We start from the raw sequence: 22,981 nt of genomic DNA on the forward strand, positions 1-22,981 counted from the left end.
CTTTCCTCTTATGTTTAGATGTTACGATGACAATCATATACTGAACATGTGATGTTACGATGACAATCACGTGGTGTTGATTTTTTTCTTGTCCCTATAATTACTTCCAATCTTCATATTTTTGAACTTATTTGCTACCGAACTTTCAAAGCCTCACTGATCAGTTTGGGATACTATCTTCAGAGAACAATATGTCAGTATGTATATATAAAAAGAATGCCACCCTCTCACTTACCTTCAACTATTTCCTGCACTATATATACTCTGTTCCTGGCTACAAAAAAAGCCTTTGTTTCCTCGACTACAAAAAAAGCAGCGTATTTTTTGCACAATTAAAAATGATACTTCACTGAAAGGCATTTGCATGTTAATATCATCAAAAAAGAAGAATAAATTGGGAAACCACTTTGACAAATTACTTGAGAGAGCTCATAGGCTATTAAAATGAGTTTCTGTAGAGATGGAAGTCTGCGTGGTACCAAAAAAGAGAGACTGTATCTTTTACAGGAGCAGGACATCCGCTACAACAGCATCACAACGAGAAAAGAATCAACTGATCGCAATGAATACTGTACAACATTAGTCTGTTTTGTACAACACCACAATAAATCTCTTATGCATTAAAATGCGTGGAAACTTGACAGTTGCATAGTTACAGCCGATGCATCAAACTTAAAAAAGTATCTAAGAGAACCAAACTCTTAATTACATAAAAATGAGAAACCTGAAGCTGGCTGAAGATCATCTCCTACCAGCATTTCCATGCCGTTGGTTCCGGAAATAGCTTAAAAGAGCCTGAGCCTGAAAGAGAGGCAAAAATAAAACAAAAGAGAAATCATGTAAAGATCACATCATCTGTTAAATAATAAAATTTGAATCATCAATTCAAAGGGATGTAATATTTAAATCTCCTGTTCTAAAGATTCGCCGTTGTTTAAGAACCATGGCAAATGTGTAGTCTGATGACAGGTAAAGAAATAGACTGGACAAATACTAATCTAACATTAACATATATGATCAGACAAAATTCTAGCACGGTTAAGTTGCAATCTGGTAATCTGTACCATTTGTTTTAGTACAACAATTTCTCCTAGAACAATCTTGTTGCTGCATGCTGAAACATGTACAATTGAATTATAGTAAGCATACGATAGATCGTTTTCAGAATAACACCAACCCTGTATCACTTTAGTGGCCCACAGTTAAGAAATATAAGAACGAATTGAAGCAACCTATCAGAATGCAATTGGAATAAGCTGCACACAACATCCTGATATCAACCAAGATTAGTTCAAATTTGGAATCTATCAGAAACTTTTTAGCAATTCTATTGTGTTTGATCATGATGAACTGATCTTAGAGCCACACATACATGCAAGCCATTTGGTTGTTTAGGAGACTGTCTGTACATTCTTAACAAAGTTTTGCACATCCTCTTTATCAAAGTTGACCCATCATCTCCCCATTAAAAACTCTTCAGGTAGGTCACTATTGGATATGTCCTCGTCGTTTCAATCAACTCACCACCACCTATTCAATCAGATTTCACATAAGCACCCAGAATGTGCTTTTATCTCTGTGCTCCTTTTATCTTGTGTTACAATGCGACAATCATACACATTATCATCAACTCTAAGTGTCTAACGCTCTTGATAACACACTAGATCTATAATAATAAACCTCAGCAGTAATTCCCTTAACATATTTAAGACATTATCAATTATTTATGTTTCCAATATTCAACATGAATTCCATTGGATCACACTGCTTTGACTACAAATCAGCATGCAGATTGGTGATTTTATCCAATTCAAGATCATACCAAGGAATACCACTTGGTAAATTTACCGTACCAGGCATACTATTTATCATTGGTGCACTAAGTTGTATTAGATGGTAAGCATCCCATTTAGTGCTGGCACTCTTCACATCAAAAAACTCTTCTCGCAAGATTCCTCTTTTACTCTTCTTTTTTCTTCACTAGCAGTTCGTTTCCTCTTCATTTCTTCTTGACCTTTTCTCCAAATTGCTTCATTTTTGCATCACCATTGTTGAATAAGTTGGATTCAGAGTCTTTCTATCTTGCCACGCGCCAAATTTCATGAGGTGAAGCTTGACTTTTCTACAAATCAAGTAAATTTGGGTCTAGTTCCCTGTTAAGTATGCATTGTTCAATTGACAGGGATCTCCGTGTACTTTGCCTAGTTCCACAAAAAACTGAGCTGGATCAACATGGTTTTGGCCTTCCCAATATTAGCAGAATCCGCTCAAGATCAGCATAGATTCTCATGAGGCCAAGACTGATGTATATTTACCCAATACTGGCATGAATCTGCCAAAGATCGACATAGATCCTTGTGGATCCAATGTAGATATAGGCTAGAAAGGCATGAACCAGTCAAGTTCTGCATACATCCAGCAAAGATCAGCATAGATCCGTTCAAGACCAACATAGATCCAACCTATATCCTACCTAGATCCGTGAAGATCTAAGCTAATTCCACAGAGACTAACCAAGATCCATGTCAATCCGACCAAGTTTCATGTATATCCACGTTAGGTTTGCATCCATCCATCCAACATCCATCTACATCTGACCTAGATCCTTGCAAATCTAGTCAAAATCCGCATAAATATAAACAAAGGACTGCCTTATTGCCCGAACTGGTATGAAACTGGCCGTCCATATCGGTCTGGGTGTGAACTGGAACACAGACCGTCCCCTTTTCTGGTGGTCTGGTCCAACTCAATATTAAAAAGAACTAAAAGGCTAAAACAGCGAGTAGGTTGAGATCCATGAGGATCTGACTTAAATCCAAGAAAATATAAAATAGATGTGTGCTTTTTACTAATCAAGTATACATTTCTTTTAACTGTGTACCAAATTTTGTTTCTTAATGTTAATACGAAAATGACACTAAAACAGTATAATACAGATATACCATAGAACATAACCATTATTAATAGTGTATCCATTACGACTATGTTGGTCATGGTAGACGAAGAACAAGCTTGAGGTAGCATTTGATCAATTAATTTTCCGGCATCACCAAATGCACAAAGGTTTGCCAAAATCAGACTCGCTTTCATGACAGAGGTAGATGCCAAGAAAACCTCAAGGCAAGAACAACAGGTCCAGAAGGATCTTCATAGATGAGCATCTAAAACAACCCATCAACGATGAGTACGAGGGTCGAGGGAGCAAAAATGAATCTGCTCAAGGAGTGCTAGTAAGAAGCAGTCAGCTTCTTACTCAGGAAGAACAAGGGCATAGATCCACAAGGACGCATCACAGGGTTCTCAGGAAGAAGTTCTAGTAAGAAGCAGTCAGCTTCATCTCAATCCCAAGTAAGGGAATTAAAATTTTCTCAAGCTCTTTTGGCAGAAGGCATGCGCATAATATTGCTAATATTGACCCTATGCATTTTTCTGTTAGAATGGCTAATAAATCAAAATTGACATATGTTATAAGCAAGAGAACAAGAGGGATATAACACGATAATCACAAAGCAAGTAAAATTATACCTAATCACTTCCTAATGCAACTTGGACACATGTTACAAATTCATAGCATCCACTATTCAGAAACATGATTTTGGATATAACCTACCAAACCATGACACAATAGGGAGGTATCACGATGACGAGGTCAAGGGAAATCATCACATGGATAAAGACCTTCAAGAAGCAGCGGACTTATATGGAATTAACCCTTATGTATGGCAGCTGATCCAGACTAATCAGGTTCAGTATCAAATTTCCTAGTATGTTATAATAGATATCTTTCACAAGTCTGTTGATGCATCAGATCAGGATTCATTGGACACTGACTTTTATCAAGATGATTTTGAAGCGCCACTAAGAAATATGATGATCCACTCCTTGACAAGGCAAGGAATTCATCTCGTCCATCTCAGTTCATTTCGGAACAGATTAAGGATGACTGATTAGACAAGGATGCTCAGTACGAAGACCACAGCCAGATGTTAGGATGTGACCAAGCTATAGGGAATCAGTCCTCCATGGGTTATGACACAACGAGTCAATCTCAGTCATCCCTATAGCATGCAAAGGAGAAATACAGATCTTTACAATCAATTGACCCACTAGATGTCATTAATAAGCAATAACTTAAGAAGGATGATGAGAATTTTCCATTTAAGTCAATCTCAATCATTCCTATAGTGTGACAAAGGGAAATGTCACTCATTACAATCAGTTGACTTATCATATTCCATCAATGGTCAACAATTTGAAGAGGATGACAAGACTTTTCTCTATGTAATTTGATTTTGTGAAATCTGATATTTTAACAGTGAAATGGACATTATTGCATCTATGATGTTATGTTTCCAATATGTAAACGAAGCATGGACAGAGAAGAAATATCTTGCTCATGTTACCCAAGATGACAAACAGGACACTAGATCATCCACCAAATTAGTTTATGGGAGAAAATATAGAACATGAGGAAGACAATTGTTAACTTTGAGAAGATGAACGAAATACTAGTTAAGATCGAACTAAACAGGAGTTTCTCATGGTCACAGCTTTCCTACAAGCACTAGTAGATAGCAGCAACACCAGATCAGATAGGTCAATTCCATTTATTAACTGTGATGTATTTATTATTATTTTTTCTAGTGGAAGGTATAAGTTGGCATACCACATTATATACCACTATCATACCAATCTAACCTCAGTATTGGACCAAGATTTAAATCCTTGTGTCTTAAAATATATTTTGATTTTATAATTGAGACAATAAAAAATAAATATAAAATTTAATTGAGGCTTTAGGGGTTTGAAACTGATACCAATGGATATCAACATCATCGAACTGCATAGACACATGGTTCAATGGTAATGGTATCACACCAATCTGATGGACTAACGACTAATATTGATACTGAATCAGGATTTCGAATTATGCTGCATATCTCAATATTCATGTCTAATTCAAATGTTTAAAACATGATTATTTAAACTTCAGTTAAACATCATCATCATCTCTCCCCCCCCCTCATCCTATATATTGCATCAATCTATTATCCATGTATCATTCTTATCAAACAAAAACATGCAATTTAGGTTCAATACTCTAGTTGTCAATATTGACAGTTTAATCACATAAGTTCAAATCAACCTATTTCAATCCAATACTAGTTCTTTAATCTTTTCTATGCAAAACAAGGACACATTAGAAAACACTATTTTGTTATTTTAAGCTAATCTTCTAATAATGAAGGACTGACACATAATTCCTAGGAATTCCTATCTCTACTCACCAGGATTTTATTGTCGAGAAGTTCCATTTATGGTTTTAATAGTCACAGGAATTCTTGCCAGTGCCCATGATTCTTGCATCTCTTTCTGTTCACCTTTTCCAAATTCTTTTTCCTTCTTTTAGTGATAACTTCAAATTCATTTTCTTTTGGTCACAGGGATGACATTCTATTGATGTGTCACAATAATATAAGTTTGTCACTCCAATGTAATCATGCAAATTAAATGTTTAATATTAGAAGTGCCTTTAGGCAAAATTTTAATTATCCAAAAGATGGCCCAATTGTGTTCTAAATAGGTTCCTCTTAATGAGTAGCTTTTGGAGAAGGAAGATAGTTTACAAATAATTTAACAATCTTCAGTTTTTTTACCAAATTTTGTATATTTTGAAATAGAAACAGTTTAATTGTCTCTGGCTTATCTATGCTAAACTCTATGGATATTGCTTAAATTCTTAAATTGAGAAAAAAATAGTAAAGGATCAAGATAAGACACAAACATCTCTTCTTAATAGTTGGTTTACTTAGATTTCCAGTTTGCAACTCTTTATTTCTCTTCGGTGAAGGTATCATTAGGTGCGGGCTGTAGAAAACTGTTATGAAGAAAGTTTCTTGGATGAAACCAGTTAAAGGCCACTTGTGCTCAGCCATGCAGACTTATATTGCATTGTACGTGGATGTACAATGTAAGTGACAGATAACTGTACTAGTCCAGCATAAAAGCTGTAACTGACATATATAGGAATGCACAGCACTGGAAGGTGCTGTGCTGGCCCTGAACCTAAGCATGAATAATTTATAATTGCTTATTGATCCAAGAAAGATTGTTCTAACCACAGGTTTAAATTTTACATGGACCAGTATGTACTGCATGGTATTTCTGATTCGGCCAAGAATCGGGACAAGGACCACTCCTTTTTGGGTAGTTCAAGGCCGATTCATTGGCTACCAGAGGGTAAGCCATGTACAAGGGGCACAATCATGTGCCGACCAGCATGGCCACAGGCATGCCCCTGTGGCCATAAATGGCAATCCCTAGAAGAGTATATTTGGTAAGATAGGCCTAACAAAACCAACAAAACTTTGTGATTGGTAAAACAAGAGAGGCCTAACACTGACATGATTGTAGAGCCAAAGAAGTAGAATGGAATTGATAATACCTTCTCTTTAGCTCGCGGCGTGCCAGACTGTGATAATGCCACCAATGGGGGCACAGCACCTTCTTGAAGAACTAGACTACAAAATCTACCACTATTGGTACACAGATGAAGCAAAGCAGCAGCAGCATTTTCTTTTCCTCGTGCAGACCCCAATTCAACAACCTCCACAAGTACTGGAATGCCACCAGCTTGACCAATCGCAGTTCTCCCTTCTGGTATAGTTGCAAGGTTTGATAAAACAGCCACAGCCTTATCAACCATACCAGCTGCTGGGTCCATCAGCTCTACTAAATGTCTCACAGCCCCAGCCTGCACAATTCGTAATTTGTTCTCATGAAATATTGACAAATTAAATAATGCTGTTGCAGCATCCTTCTTTCCTCGAGGAGTCCCATTTGCTAATAATTCTACCAAAGGTCCAATAGCACGAGACCGTCCAATTCGAACCTTGTTTTCCTCAATTACTGAAAGGCTATATAATGTTGCAGCTGAATTCTCTTTTGCTTCAGGGTTGCCTGTCTCAAGCACATGAATAAGAGGATCAATGGAATCTGCATTTCCAATGGCAATCTTATTGTTGTCATTGAGTGACAAGTTTAGCAGGGCTGTTACAGCATGCTCTTGAGTCTTGGTGTCTGTTGAACGAAGAAGGCCAACCAACAAGCTTATAGCTCCACAGTTTGCAATCACAATCCTATTTTCCATGCTGTGCTTAGCAAGAAGACGTAGCTCTTCTGTGGCAGTTCTCTGCATGTCTCCAGAATCACTTTTCAAATCCTCAATCAGTTTACGAACTTGGGTTTCAACACCTGATAGGTCAGGCCTGGAATCCATGGATTGAGAAGAAATGATACGAGGGACAGATGGGCGCCGAAACATACTTTGACTTCTAGCACGAGCATCGACCAACCTTGGTGGGAAGTCAGGTTCTCTTTGGGGAGCAGAGGATGCTTGAGCATCCTGTGCAAGTTCCCCTGAGGTATCACTGCTGTAATGTGTTAGATCACTTGAAACTTGTGAGGCCATGTTAGCATCCCCAGGTCCTTCAATATGATCATTATTTGAAACAGCCTCAGAAGCAGAGTCAGTCCGGTTATGACCTGGAAATTGCCCAGGCTCTGAATACTGTTTTGGTTGGTTGACAGTTTGGCTGCCAGAACTTACATGCCTCTGTTCCATGCTAGATTCCTTGTTGCCTTCAGTACTTACAAGTGATATTCTTGAAGTATTTGCCTGTGATCCATTTGCAAGTTGCAAAGGTGATGAACCAGAGGATGAACGATGATGAGGAGATACAGACTTATCGTGCAGATAAGTCTCATGGGGAGTCTCATGGGGGAAACCATTAGAGGAATGTGCATCCCTTTGGGAAGTTGTCACTTCTACATAAGGTTCTGGAGATCTTGGACGGTCAACCCTTGTAGCATCACCATAATGAGAGACAATTAAATCAGTAGCACTTGCATCTGTGGGCTTGAGAAATGATGAAGGAAGATTCAAACTAATGGACTTCATTGGATCAGGAAGTTTAATGTTATTTGACTCACACCAGTTGGCAATTAAAGCCTTAACAGTGTAATTTGGAATCAAGTTGGTGTGCCCAAGTGTTTGACGGGTTCTAGGGCAAACATTGAAACCTTGATCAAGCCATTTTCGGATGAAAGCCCGCTCATATGTTTGACCGGAAGCCACAATGACTGGGTCAGACATCAGTTCTAGAGAAAGTGGGCAGCAAAAATCAGCAGGAATAGACACACCATTGATGCTCTGCAACTGCTTTGATTTAACAAGGCAATCGTGCATATAAGTGATGAGGGCAATAATACGATCAATGTTCTCCAGTTCTGCCTGAGTAACATTGCAGCCAATTTTCAATTTAAGCTTCTCAAGTGCAACAGCCTCCATCAGCAACTCTTGATTAGATGACAAGCTCAGAAAGTTTGAAATCATATCCAAATGCTCTGGTCTAGGAATATCCTTTTCTGTTTGATCTCTTATGGCCTTTTCAATGACAACAGATATCGGTTCCTCATCCATGTGCTGAAAACCCTGTATAGAGTGATAAGACAAGTTTTCCAAATAAATCCAAGCAAAAGAGCATGGAATATAATCTAGGGGGATTAAGACACTTTTGATAAAGGCATTTGAAAAATGATTTTGTATTCATTTGTTTCATTACCTCAATGCTTTTTAGAGCAGTACTAGCTACTGGAGTCAGAAGCAGAGATTCAACCAATTGACAAATTTCAAGAGTAGATGAATAAATCTTCGTTACAGTTGTTTCTATTTGCAAAACCTGCACAGAGCAATTCAGTTTCCAGTTACAAGTTATTTGTGAGCATGTTGGACACTACAGTAGGTCACAACAAGAAAGGTGCACTCCTTGTTCACAAATTTTGAAAGATGTAACATAAATAAGACTCAAAAGAGTTGGAAGCCAGAGGTAATGAATTTCGTGGATTTATACAAAATATCAGATAAAAAGTATCAGATGCACATAGCTGCTGTAAACTAAAAAGAGGTAATCACATAAAAAGTATCATATATACATAGCTGCTGTAAATAAAGAGCATAAGTACAGTAAAAGAACATCTAGAACCACAAAGCATTATATTTCCCTTGTATAAGACAGCTAAGTAATTACAGACATATGTGGTTCCTTTCGTCTTTCCTTTTCCTTCTATCGAATAGCCTCTTCTGGTTTAAGTGTACAGATAAAAGACAAAGAAGTGAAGAATAAGATATAAAAAACCGAAAGTACTAATCATTTGCAGCTTATCAATGTGTAGATTGTGTATACATCAATAATAAAGAGGCACTATTAGTCTTGACAGTTGTCTGAATTTTAAAAATCCAGTGCAGCCATAAAAATCTAGGCCATTACGTTTACATCTGAAACTTCATAAAGTTTCTAAACAGACCATTCTTGTGAATAATCAAAGAGAAAACTTTCATGTATGCTCAGTTACAAAAAGCAGAACATGAAAACTAAATGAAACATGCACATCCTTGGAAAAAAAATGGTAAACGAAAAGGCATGAAATATTATGCATTCCTATAACAAGCTTATTTGGCTACTAACGAAACAATCTAATTGGTTTTACAAAACAATGTCATCAACTTACAAAATAAATTTTGCTCACAAAATAAATTTTGCTCGTCATTGGGAACCAGCTCAGGACAAGTTCTCTGGCTTCATTTACTGCAGAATCTAGTTCTTTCAACACCTTGACTAGCTGCTCATCCAAAGTTATCTTAGAAGCAGCAATTTCATTGCACACCGGTTCAAATTGCTCAATGATCTGATCAATTTTTTGACAGTATCTTTGAACCAGCTCAGGTTTCACATTGTTGTTAGAAGATACAAGACTGAACTGTGCGATGCTATCCAGCAGTACCTTCAGCAAAAATATCTCCATTGTACCTACACAAAAGCAAAATTATTTGTATACTTCACAACAGAATTGAATATGCAACAGAAACTGTATTTTCCTGTCAAACTAGATGTGAACATCTAATTTCAGGGTGTCATACAAACAAAGAAGTACTTGAATATACATTTGATTAGTAGTATTGGATATGTTCCTCATGCAAAAATCAACCTAGTGAAGCACTGTTGCAGGCAAATAAATGCAACAAATAACACCAAAAAATCACATTAAATTGATCTAATGCATATGCTTATTGTATGCCAATAAATAATAAAATAAAGTTTCACGAGATCAAATATTTAAATTTTCTGGCATGCTCTGCGTTAATGACCTGCCACTATTATACAGCTTGCTCAATGTGGTACTATATAGCATCTGGTCTGTCCCTGTTAGCTCAAACCAAAAGATATGCCAAAGTTGTACTTGTACATCAGCACAACCTCAGAAGAACAAGAAACCGCATGTTGACAAGCTGTGGCATATCCAAAACTCTCCAGAATTCTGAACACTCAAAATCATTCTTAAGACAATTAAAGGAAAAAAATAAACCTAACAAACCATGTACAACTTGTGATCAAGTTAAAACATCAATATCCCCCTCTTTGTAACCTGTCGCACTTAGCAGTTCAGTTTTATACAGTTACAATATGGATATACTTAATGTGTAAAATAAGAAAGCTACCAAACTGTGCTACGGGCTTAACAACATGCATTAGTAAGTACAAACCAAAATCTATCTATTATCGTGAAAAGAAAATCATATATAATAACAACAACAAAACCATAAGCTTCAACTATTTGGGGTCGGTTACATGGATCTTTTGCCACCATTGAAACTTGTAAAAAGTCATATGCTTAGTTAAGTTCAGAGTACTTAAACATTTTTTATAGTTTCTATTAAGGTCTTTTATGTCTTCCATTATCTTTTCTTGTATCACTAACATTAATCATTTCACCTCTTCTGACTACCACATCTAGATGTCTCCTAAACACATGCACATACTATCTTAAATGATTTTCTTTCATCTTATCCTCTATTAAAGCGATATCTAGTTGTTCATGAATAAAAATATTTTTTTCTATCTTTCTTAATAACTCCACACATTCATCTCAACATTCTCGACAACACAAACCTTATGTATATGTTGTTTCTTAACTGTCCAACACTCAAATCCATGAAGCATTATTAGACTCACAACTATCTTATAATTTTTTTCTTTTAATCTCAAAGGTATTAGATAATCACACAAGACTCTTGCCACTCCTCGCCATTTTAACCATCCTATTTTTACTCTATGAATAATATCTTTATCGATCTCTCCATCTTATTAAATAATTAATCCAAGATACCTAAAGCTTTTATTTTAAAAAAAAAATTTGTCCATCCAACATAACTATATTCTTATGTCTATTTCTAGAATCACTAAAATTACCTTATATATTTAGTTTTAGTCTTACTTAATCTAAAACCTTTAGTTTCTAAGGCTTACCTCCATAACTCAAGTCTATAATTAATTCCACTTAGGCTCTTAACAACTAAGATAATATCATCATCAAATAATATACACTAAGGAGTTCTATCATGTAAGTGACTAGTAAGTTCATTTATTATCAATATGAAAAGGTAGGGACTTAATGTAGATCCTTGATGTAATCCTATGCTAATAGAAAACTCACTAGATACACTCTTTATAGTTCTCACACCAAAGACTACATTATTATACATAACATCAATATAATTAGTGGATGCACCTTTCTTTTCTAAGACTCACCATAATAAATCTCTAAAAACCCTATCATAGACTTTCTCTACGTCAATAGAAACCATATGCAAATCTTTCTTTTTTCTCCCTATACATTTCCATTAATTGTCTTAATAAATAAATAGCTTCAATGGTTACCTTCCAAGCATAAAACCAAGTTGATTTTTAGAGATTTTTATTTCAAGCCTTATTTTACTTTCAATAACTCTTTCCTAATGTTTCATAACATAGCTGATGATTTTAATTCTATAATTTGAATAATTTTGTATGTCACCCTTAGTTTTGTAAATTGACACTAAAAAACTTTTTTCACTCATCAAGCATCCTTTTGAATCTCATGATTTTGTAAAAAGAAATACCAAATGCGATTTGTAAAAAAAAAATACCAAATACCAATTCACATTTGAAATGTGTATTGAGCCCTCGATGCATATTTCAAAAGTGTTCCCATATACACGCTATATCCCCAAGAATGATTGCTTAAGACGGACCAATTCGGGTACTTTTCCCATAGGCGAGACAAGAAGAAGTATGAGGCCATGATTTCTCGGAGTAAATCTCCAAATTGGAGTCGGGTATATATCAAATTTTTTTCTTTTATCTTCTTTAAAACCTTCCCTTCTTTTTTCCCACAACTAGTAAATCATAGCAAAAGAACATGTTGTTTGCCCATCTACGTTATGGTCCTACATCATATTGGTATCAGAGTCACTTGAACTATATCAGTCTCCTAACATACCAAACTTAAACAGCAACAATTCTCCTTGGATTCCACTGTTTCTCTATGCTAGTTGCTACTTTAATGAGCAGGAGCTTTCGTTTGAGCTCTTTAAGTTGTCCTAGCTTTTTTGCATGATATGGTGTGTTTGAGGGAATTTTAATGCTATCAGCAATCCTTTGTTAGCTAAGCTAGTCTCATCAACTCTGGGAATAAGAAGGGCCTTGTCATCTAGCGTAGATGTCCATTAACAACAGTTCATCCTCTCAGACTTAGGTTAGACTTGAGAGAACCCTCACAAACCCACTTTGGATTAGTATCATTATGGCTTCCAAGTCACCCAATGGCTCTTTTTTAGTGGTGCTTTATGAACCTATAGGTGGCATGAGACATGTCAGGCCAGAAAGCTACTGGATGGAATATAAGGAGAGAAGCTGAGATCTCATAATCCAATCCTTCTGACAACCCTATGCACAAACTTGCGTGACACATGATGTGAGAGGAACAACAAAAGATGACCATTTTTTGTTATTTTTTATAGCAATAGCAAAGAAACATCATTATCTAAAATAATGCTAAATCTCAGACTTTTCATTCTTCTACCAGGATAGAAAGGTTTCTCTAGTCTCAGTCACTAAAAATCAGTGACCAGAGCATCTTGGATGAAACAACATGAAGCCAGCTCTAAATAAGACATGGCATATTTTATTATTTGTAAAAGATAATATGCTCAAGCAAACAAGCAACAGAATTAGAAGCTCCTAGGATAATTAGTTGCATGAAACTTACAGCCTTCATCTTGAAATTGAATTAAGCTCTAAATAAGGTTCCCAAACAAAAACCTAAAGTCAAATGAAAACCTATTTGGTTTGAGTTAAATACAACAACCAGATGAAAGGAAACCTTTATGACCAATTTTAATGGGGAAATCCAACCCTATATAAATCACCTTTGCAGAGTTTAACCAATTCACATACGGAAGGCAAGCAGAAAAAACTGGCAAAAAAATTATCACTCCTGCTCGATTTTAAACTTTTAGATGAAAGTTCATTGTTTATTGATGTTAGATAGACTACCTAAAATATGATTTGCTTTCAACAACCTAAAAGTGTTAAATGCATAATTTTGCAGCCACTTGATAACTGGCAATCAACTTGGGCACAGTAGATTAGAATTGACCACAGACTATATGCAATGAAAATGTTCCCTGGACATCACTTTAATTGTAGATGACATGGATTCTTGAAAAATTCACTTACGGTTTCAACCACATGGTAGGAACTACAGACTACCACAGCAACCACAGATGTCAGACTCCAAAAAATTTAGTAAAAATTTTAGAAGAAGACATACAAAACCAGTAACAACAATAATTTGAGCTCAGTGAGAACAGTTGCACAGCAGGTTGAGCAACACCACTAATTATGGATCAACTACTGCACACCAATAGCAATACACAAGAACAAAAAGATTGATAAGGAGGGCCACTCGGACCCAACATCAAAGAAAAAAAATCCATTTGTGGATAACCATAATGTCAAGAATTATCAGAAAAAGAAATCAAAATCTTATATTAAGAAAGCCCTGTATCTGATACCTACAGCAAGTAGAAGAAAAATGGAAGACAGCAATCTGAGCACAATGATGACAAGGAAGCTCATCCAGCCATGTTGCTGAAGGCTGAGATAAACTGAAGGAGGAGATTGAGGATCAGATTCCTGAACCAAAGGAGAAAAAAAGGTGAAGCCTACGATGGATGAGAAAGAGAAGGGAATGAAAGGCGCTGTTCTTGAGTAGGAGATACTGATTGAATTCACTGTAGATGACTTACAGGAAGGCTGCGAGGATGGATAAATAACTGACAAATTTTGGAGACATGGAGGACCAAGAGGGGGCAGGCAGAAAGAAGACAATGAAAAAGCATTATAACCCTGAGTCAGTTTTTTAACTTGTTATCTAATATATAACCCACAGTCATCTCTAAACTACCACCAAATGCATTATTATATTGTTATCTAAGCATTAGTATTAGCTTTATATATCATATAATTAGGACAAAGATTGCTTTTGCTTTTGCTTTAGAGAGAATGTTCTGCATTGGACATGAAAAGCAATATGGAACAGATAAACACCAGCATCAATGTTAAAGTGTGAAATGAGCTCTAACAACAAAAATATCTAGATGTGATTTATAACTCAAAAAACAATGTATTAAACACAGGAAAATAACTTACCTATGGTTGAATTCCAGACTTTGGTTCACCTTCCTCTTTCTTCGTCAGAACTTTGAAAAAGAAAACAGAAATCAGAAATAACATTTAACCAAATGAAGCTGATGCGCACTGATTAATACATAAAGTTGCAGAAACGGGAACAATTACTTATAAAGTCATCGCAAACTAATGAATGATTAACATAATGATTCGTATACGACTGGATGGAGTAGTCCAAAAATATACATGCTCATTAAATCCACATTCCCAACCTGTGATGCATATATAGAATACGTTTACATTGTTCGACAGAATTCAAAAAACATCATATGCAACTATGAGAATGCCAATACCACATTTGCTTTAAAAACAGTAAGTTGATTGTCCAAATTAGTGCAACATACAAGGAGAAAGAAGAATATGATCAACGAACTTCAGCAGTCCAGGTATCAGAAAGATGGCAAACACCACAGGATAAAGCTTAGAGAACTTACAAATGAGGGTGGTATAAAGACTTGAATAATTCAAGAAATTCACAACAAAAGGGCAAAATGATTCTGATCAAGCAATCAAGTCTAAATGGAAGGAAGATAGTTCGCATTTGATCGTTGCTACTAATCACAGATGCATCACAAACAAATGAAGACATAAGAGCATATCGCATGTCAAGGGAAGAACAAGAGCAGCACGTGCAAAAGAGAGGATAAATACATACGGATATGTTTACAATTAAAATTGGAATGTACAGGGAGTGACCGACAATTTCAGCTCCATGATTCTCGTTAGATCATTAGATCGTACACAAAAGAGAATCAAAGAACAAAAAGGAACTACCTTCGTAATCCACACAAGTACCTTAAATCGACAAGCAATAGAATCAACAAAAAACCTAGGAATAACGAAAAGAACCGCCAGGATCCACAAATAATCAAATGGATTGCGAAGAAACATTAGGTTTGCACACGAGCGGGAATGTAGCGGGTGGTGAAACGATTGAACACATGGATTGGGTTGAGGTGGATAAAGAAAACACACCATTCTTCTGTCGCAGCGACGACGGGACCTCCCCGCTCCGATTCTGCTTCAAGGAGCTGCTGATTGATTCGCCGAAAGAGACGACGCGACCCCCGCGCCCACGAGAGCGCAAGAGAAGGGGAAGCTTACGAATCCGGCAAGGCGAAGATGCTGGTGGAGGAGGATCGATGGCGGGGACGACCACGCGAAGGCGCAGGGAAAGATCTGGTATATAGGGATCGGGGAAAGGGGGGAATCGCGTCGTCTGCTACTTTACCCTTTCTCCATTGGGCTTCCGCTTGCCGGTAATTTGACTCGCCATACTTTTTTAGTCGACAGCCCACCTGTGATGACCGTCAACAAAGAATAGGAAGCACGCGTGCGAAGCCGAACCAAGCATGCTGGTTGCGGTTGAGGATGATGTGGAGTCGGGCGCAGAACCCGAATCCGATAGTGAACTTATTTGATCCAATGCAAGGATCCGTGCCCGAAATTTTGGGGGTCAGATATCGGATTTATAAATGTTGCCATCAGTAATTTGCAATTACGGTTTTTTTTTAGTGAAAGTGGATTGATTGTATTTATCTTATTTCATGGATTTAGAAATATTCAACTCCTCCCATCTTATTTCATGGATACAGTTGTGTGTGTGTCATGGAAGAAGAAAAAGAAAGACTGATTAAGATAAGTATTTCAAATTGTTATATGGAAACTTTTGTTACTTTAATTTGAGACTCTAATTATTGTTTTTTAATACATAATATCTAAAACTAACTTAAGTGTTGGATTTGTTATATCATATCACTCTTGACATTAGTTTTATTGGTGACACACGTGACATGATACATTTGTGTGAGGAAAACACTCGTATCCGGTTATTATCACAATGATCGGCTTAAGTCAATAACATAGATTAACGATAAATTATGACACTAATATATGTTATTTTCTTAGTATAGAAAATGAAAGAAATTAAAAAAAAATCATCACTCGATTAACATAGAGTTAAGTCCATCGCTCGAATAATGAAAGAAATTAAAATAATTCATCAACCAATAGTTAGTATTCACTATAAATTATTTTTCTTAGTATATTAGAGATATTTATCTATGTGTTTCATGAATAATTTTTGGGACCTTGTATATATGTTAATTGATATTATTTAATCTTAATCACTAGTCTCTAGAGAAGTTTGAAAGGTATTTGTTCCTAATAAAGATTTTGATAACTTGTGAGTGTGATTTTTCTTTTTATTTTTTATTTTTTTGGCCTAGCAAAGTTCTTTACTTGGTCTTTGCATGTTGATCCCTCTACAAAACAAAGATCCTGTTTTGTCTATTGTTCGGTCCACTATTATGTTTTCTTCTTTGTAAATCTTACATAATTTCAGCTATTAACAAAAAATAACTATTACTTGAACGAGTGCAGAGTAAGTCTTCGCATCAAAAACTAAGAGCTCGTTGAAGTCTTTCTAACCATGCAAGTCCAACTTTACTTAGTTAACCTTCCTCTATGCTCTATTGAGGCAACCAATAAGTAGATTGGTTTGTGCAATAGGAATCAGATCATGATTAGATTATGATAATGAGATTGATTCGTCTTTAAATATAGATCCTAAATAATCTCAGTCATAGGTTATTCGAGAGGGACATCAAAATAACTAGACAGACTAGTGTGCTATATATCCGTCCATATGATTGATGCAGCTAGTCTCATAGTTGCTCATGTGGGGACACTAGGGATACAGTGTAAGTGCTTATTGGAGAATGAGTTCACTAATTGATTCGCTCACGGAATGCTGGATGGTTGATAATGTCTTATTGTCAGACAACGATTTCATCATCCTAGTGGTGCATATGGTCCTTAGACTTAAGACATTAAGGATGTCTTATATAAGTACTCCACTCTTTGATACTCTCACACATTATACTTCAAAAAAAGAAAAACTCTAAATAAATAAAAATATACGTTGTGCTGGTAACTATTAAGGGACTCAATCAAAAGGTTTGCATCAATTTCCATGTGTCTAATGTTATATACCCAATTGAGGAGCAACCTTTAATCCCACTAGGATACCTTTAGCTTCAGAGTAGAGAGGGTAGAGCAGTTGGCTTTGTCACAGAAGCTGCAACCAGCAGCTAAACAGACTCCATTGCTATCCATGAGGAAGTGAAGTGTCTTGGCAAGAACCATTAGTATTAAAAGGATAATCCATTAGGCATCGGTTTGTTCCATTTGATGAGAACTTCGGCAATTCTCATGGTATTCTTAAGATTCAGTGAAGGGGGTTTTCATCCAAGTATTTAAGATATAACAGCGAAGCTACTAGTTGGTGAAAAATAGAGGAAGGGATTGGTTTGTTTGATGTTAGAGAAACAAGTCCTGATTTCCAAATCAGCCAAAAGAAGTTGGAATGAGAGCTCTTCTTAAGGTATTTTGCCCCATTGATCTTCCAATATGTTAGTTTCAACAATTATCGTTCCTTACATTAGTACCATGGTATTAGCACCATGACTTTCAACCTAAATGGTTTCAATTTCAACCAATCCCTAGTTGACGATCAGGGTCGTGTCATTAATACGGGTTGATATCATCAATCGTGCTCATCTTGATATGGATGGAAGTAATACATGAATGTAATGCTTGTAACTTCCTTCTAGACCTAGAGGCTGTCGAAGTTTCATATACAAATGGATAAGATTTTTGTGTTAGTGTATACGAATCGTTGAAACAAAGTAACAATACCCCATATCTTGCTATGGGGTATTGCTATTTTGTTTGATACAATATTGTTATATTTGCACAGCATACAAATAACATAAATTTAAGAGTTAAGTATAAGATAAGTAAATAAGTGAAAGTGAAAGGAAAAAAATAATTTGGCTTTTATTTCAATTTTTTATATTGAATTTTATATTTTATATTTAATTTATATTTTAATATTAAAATGAACTTATAATTAACTTAATGACGAGATTTATTATCGTTTGGCCCCTTTCATCAAAATAAAAGAGGAATTATAAACCCAATTTGCTTATGTAGTGTAATACCTGTTAATTCACTAAAGAATCTACATATAATTATATGTTTTATAAAAGTTTAATTTATAAAAATTAGAATCTTATAAAAAAAAATCTTTAAAATTTATTAAGTGATATAATATGTAAATATCTACCTCGACTATCTCTAGATCATAAAGAAGAATCTACAAGATTATACGTGGATAATAAAAACAATTTTGGAGAATCGAGATTTTATTCTCAAAGCTTGAAAGTCATTCATCTATCGTCTGTTTTCGTCTTGAAAATATATGAGTCGATCCTAAAATTTTTCTAATCATATGATTTAATAATCTAGATATATTCATAGGAATTTAAATTGATGATCGATTTGGATTTTAGATGATGTGATAAGGATGTATATTTATAAAATCTTGAAAGAGGATCGAAGTAAAGGAGAGAGAGAGAAAGAGAGAGAGAGAGAGAGAGAGAGAGAGAGAGAGAGAGAGGAAGTAGAAAAATAAGGGGAAAAAAAGAAAGAGAGGAAGAGAGGAGAAGACGGAGGAAAACGAAAAAAACAAAAAAAAAGGAGAAAGATGAAATAAAAGAAAACAAAAAAATTGTGTTGCTGCCACCCAACCACTGGGCAACGAAGGGAAGGGAGAAAAAAACAAGTAAAAGGAGAAAGACAAGAAAAGAAATATAAGGAAAAAAAATTAAATTATTCGAGTATATAAGTTTTGGATGGTAAATTATTTATACAAGTAATGCCCTTGTTTTTCTAATAAGGAAGCTTATGACATTTACTTATACAGGTAAATTTATAATTTAGTTTATCATTTATAATTCATGACATATGCATGATTTATACAGGTAATACATTTACCCATCTTATATATTCGTGACATATTCAATAAATTAAATTATGTTGTTATCCTTAAGCTTTCCTTTTTATCCAATAATTCATTGTTTACCATATCACATAGTGATCGATTGCACTTTCCTTTTTACCTCAGATTTATGCTATTGTGCTACATCAGGCCCCACTCCTGTGTGACGTCATTACCCTTTACAGAAAAAGAGTACTTTTGCTGAATGATATCACATCAAATGAGATACGTACAGTTCAATGCTTAACTTATACTGACAGCAAGCTATTTAATCTGAAGAATTAGGTTCTTCAATTCTACGTATCACTCCACGAATCTCCAATCAATGCCTCTGCTTCGCTTGCAATGATCCCAACTAGGAACTTGAGTTCCATCCTCGCCTTTCCTGCAGTTAAATGTGATGTTTTGTAGGGCTTTGTTGCAGGTTTTTTGTTACAGATGCTAGTGATGATCATATTGTTTTTTTGCTCGGAATTTATTTCCTTCTTGTTCTTTGTATCTCCATTGATCTAATCAGTGAGATCTGATAGATTTTATCATCATCATCATCATCCAATCACCTCAGCAATTCTTCAAGGCAAGGATTTAATAAAGTGGTATTTTATTCAATGCATGCCAATCAACACATCAGACGAATTCCATGAACGAAGAAAGAAAGAATCAATACAGTACACATAGGGGTCGTCTTCTTTCTTTCTCCTTTGTGAGGCTTCTACAAGTAGTAAGCGAAGAAGGAGACGGCGGAAGCCCCAAGAACGGCGCCGAGAGCGGGCACGATGGCGAAGGAGTCGCTGGCGGGGCCAGGGGCAGGTGCCTCTGCAGCGAGGGCGGTGGTCGCCGTGGCGGCAGCGACGAAAATGGCGCAGGCGATCTTCCTCATCTCCATGGTTGACGGTCGACGGCAAGAGTCTCTGGCCGGAGAACCGCCTGCTGAGTTGTGAAGCTGAGATGGAGAAAGATGACTGGGGATATCTCCTTCTCCTTTGCAGGCCTGAGGAGAGAAGGGAAGGGTGGGGGGAGATTTATAGGACGGGCTTGTGGTCATGCTCCTTCTGAGGCGTTGGCGCTTATTTAGGGCGTGCAGGGCTTACGTGCTCGCATGTGCATGAAAAGTAGGGAGTTCGGGGGAACGTTTCTTTGACCGAATCCTTCTATTAATAGGAAAGGCTAAATTTGACATACGAGAACATGACAGGTTATACTTTCTTTATATTGGAAGATTATGGGAAATGATTGCATCATTTGGATTCGATCGAGAATCTGTAATGGACTCCGAGCCTCCGATGGACGTGCTGATCCGGATCCGGAATCCAGATCCGAATCCGACCGAGATTTTTAGATAGGTAATATGACTGGTGGATAAGGTTAACCCGACATCAACACAGACCCATCTTCCACCACGAACAAGGCTCTGTCCGCAAATGGCCTCGGCTCTCCCCTCCCCTTCCGCGCTCTCGTCCATCGCCTCCTCCGCCGCCGTGGCAGTCGCCAAGCCGCCTCCGAAACCCTTCCTCAAGCCGCACCACAAGCCCCTCTCCACCACTCTTACGGCCGCCGCTGCCGCCGCCGCCGCCGCCGCCGTCCTACTCTCCGCCGCCCCGGCCCCGTCCTTCGCTGACCCGATGTTCAACCTTTACTACGGCACCGCCGCCAGCGCGGCCAACTACGGCGGATACGGTGGGAACGCGGACAAGAAGGCCACCGCGGAGTACACGTACGAGGTCCCCGAGGGGTGGAAGGAGCGGCTGGTGTCCAAGGTCGAGAAGGGCACCAACGGCACCGACAGCGAGTTCTACAACCCCAAGAAGCGCTCCGAGCGCGAGTATCTCACCTTCCTCTCCGGTTTCCGGGCGTTGGCCCCCGTCGACGCCGTCCTCTCCAACCTCGCCCTCTCCGACGTGGGCCTGCAGGACCAGATCGCCACCGCCGACGAGGTACGCTCCCAGGAGCGCAAGGACGACGATGGGCAGCTGTACTACGCCTACGAGATCGAGGGAGCAGGCTCCCACAGCCTGATATCCGTCACTTGCGCCCGCAACAAGCTGTACGCCCACTTCGTCACCGCGCCCAATCTCGACTGGACCCGCGACCAGGACATGCTCCGTCGACTTCACGACTCCTTCAAGACTGTCGATCCATCTTCTTCGTAGCTTCTTTCCATCCCCAATTATATGATACTCCAATGCTACTCCAGAGTGCGGTATTCCCCCACTGCTCTCTTATGGTTCCTTCGTTTCCTCTCTGTACTGTTCTGCTTCTTGTTCATCGTGAGAACTAGAATGTGAATTGAAATAGTCTTTTTGGGAAGCACTGTATAGTTCTGTACTTTAATATGCACAAAAAAGCACATTGTGTTCACTCTAGTATGCTTGGTGATGTTTTTCTCAGAAATTTATCTCTTGAAAGATTGGGATTCTCAAGACACAGTAATGCATCATCATCTTTGTTACTTGTAACCTCTTAATGTGCAGCAGCAGCATATCTACAGAACTATGGATGAAAAGTTTTAGAGAACATATTGTAGAATTAAGCTAATCTTCATAACCAGCCATTTAGCAAAAGTTTTATTCACACACAAGGATTTGAAGTGGTATGTAAATAAAGCAAGTATGACATGAAATGTTTCATGAGTGGCCATCAACTATCCTGAGAAGGATTGTTATAAAAGCAGAGTAGTGGACTGGACATATGAACAACTATAAACAATCAAGATTGATAAGCTAAAGCTCAAGTGAGGAAACAATTCATGTGAAACTGCTCCATCAAGTTGGGACCATAGCAACCAAACTTAAACAATAACCCAGTCTGACAGCTTTTGTTGCTTGTTGATCTGACCATTTATCAACCTGCAAGAACAAATGAACTACTGTCTGAATTTTTTCCCCGCCCTAGAGATTACAAAATGGGTGGAAACCTAAATGAATCCTTCGTCTTAATTTCATATTGTTCAAGAACTCTTTGAAAGCAATTAAAATGGATTGAGTTCTGGTATCGGCACAAATAATTGTGAGAGCAATCTTTGAGGTCCAAGAATATGCAATCTAAATTGGTGACTGATTTTTATTGGAAGATTTTGGAGTTTACTTAATTTGAGGGTATATCTATGGACAGTTTACACAATGTAGGAGATCGATGCTTGTCCATGTGATCTCACAGAATGTGGAACTCTTATCTTGTAGTCGATTAAAGGTTTCAAAGTTACAAATAAACTCAAAATAAACATACAAATGCCGTTCATTCTATTGCATGTCAATAATCCTTTTTAATTTTTTTTGCTTCTAAATGTCACATTAAAATCCAAAACACTTGTAATATTAGTTGATTCCTTGATGATGCAAAGTCATAGAAATGTCATTTTGATACAAGTAGGGAACTTGGGTGTAAGAAGTGATTGTGTTTCAGTTAGCAAGTGATGAGTTTATGCAAAACCTTGCCGATCTGGCCCGAGAAATATGTATACATATATTTCAAATTAAGGATTGCCATGCTGGTTGACACATGTTGGCCC

The 22,981-nt window shown here is 37.2% G+C and overlaps 3 protein-coding genes across 4 annotated transcripts; 1 reads left to right on the forward strand and 2 right to left on the reverse strand.

Annotated features, from left to right (window-relative positions):
• Positions 1 to 532: 532 nt before the first annotated feature.
• Positions 533 to 15,893, reverse strand: LOC135609391 (U-box domain-containing protein 4-like). 2 transcript variants are annotated; one of them, XM_065102598.1, is made up of 6 exons: positions 15,606 to 15,893; positions 14,592 to 14,641; positions 9,589 to 9,869; positions 8,625 to 8,741; positions 6,446 to 8,494; positions 533 to 801 (listed from the first exon to the last, which is right to left on the reverse strand). In XM_065102598.1, the coding sequence occupies exons 3-6, from the start codon at positions 9,862 to 9,864 to the stop codon at positions 742 to 744; spliced, it is 2,502 nt and encodes an 833-aa protein (XP_064958670.1). In that variant the 5' UTR covers positions 9,865 to 9,869; positions 14,592 to 14,641; positions 15,606 to 15,893; the 3' UTR covers positions 533 to 741. The 2 variants fall into 2 exon arrangements, with proteins under 2 accessions (XP_064958670.1, XP_064958669.1); XM_065102597.1 differs by having other exon boundaries at positions 9,571 to 9,869.
• A 4,164-nt stretch (positions 15,894 to 20,057) lies between these two features.
• On the reverse strand, positions 20,058 to 20,463 carry LOC135609181 (arabinogalactan protein 23-like). Its single transcript, XM_065102275.1, has one exon. The coding sequence runs from the start codon at positions 20,357 to 20,359 to the stop codon at positions 20,186 to 20,188; it is 174 nt and encodes a 57-aa protein (XP_064958347.1). The 5' UTR covers positions 20,360 to 20,463; the 3' UTR covers positions 20,058 to 20,185.
• Positions 20,464 to 20,846: 383 nt separating this feature from the next.
• LOC135609392 (thylakoid lumenal 19 kDa protein, chloroplastic-like) lies at positions 20,847 to 21,831 on the forward strand. Its single transcript, XM_065102599.1, has one exon. The coding sequence runs from the start codon at positions 20,895 to 20,897 to the stop codon at positions 21,621 to 21,623; it is 729 nt and encodes a 242-aa protein (XP_064958671.1). The 5' UTR covers positions 20,847 to 20,894; the 3' UTR covers positions 21,624 to 21,831.
• The last annotated feature ends 1,150 nt before the right edge of the window (positions 21,832 to 22,981 follow it).

Source organism: Musa acuminata, chromosome BXJ2-4 (genome assembly GCF_036884655.1).
Source record: "Musa acuminata AAA Group cultivar baxijiao chromosome BXJ2-4, Cavendish_Baxijiao_AAA, whole genome shotgun sequence".
NCBI classification, from domain to species: Eukaryota; Viridiplantae; Streptophyta; class Magnoliopsida; order Zingiberales; family Musaceae; genus Musa; species Musa acuminata.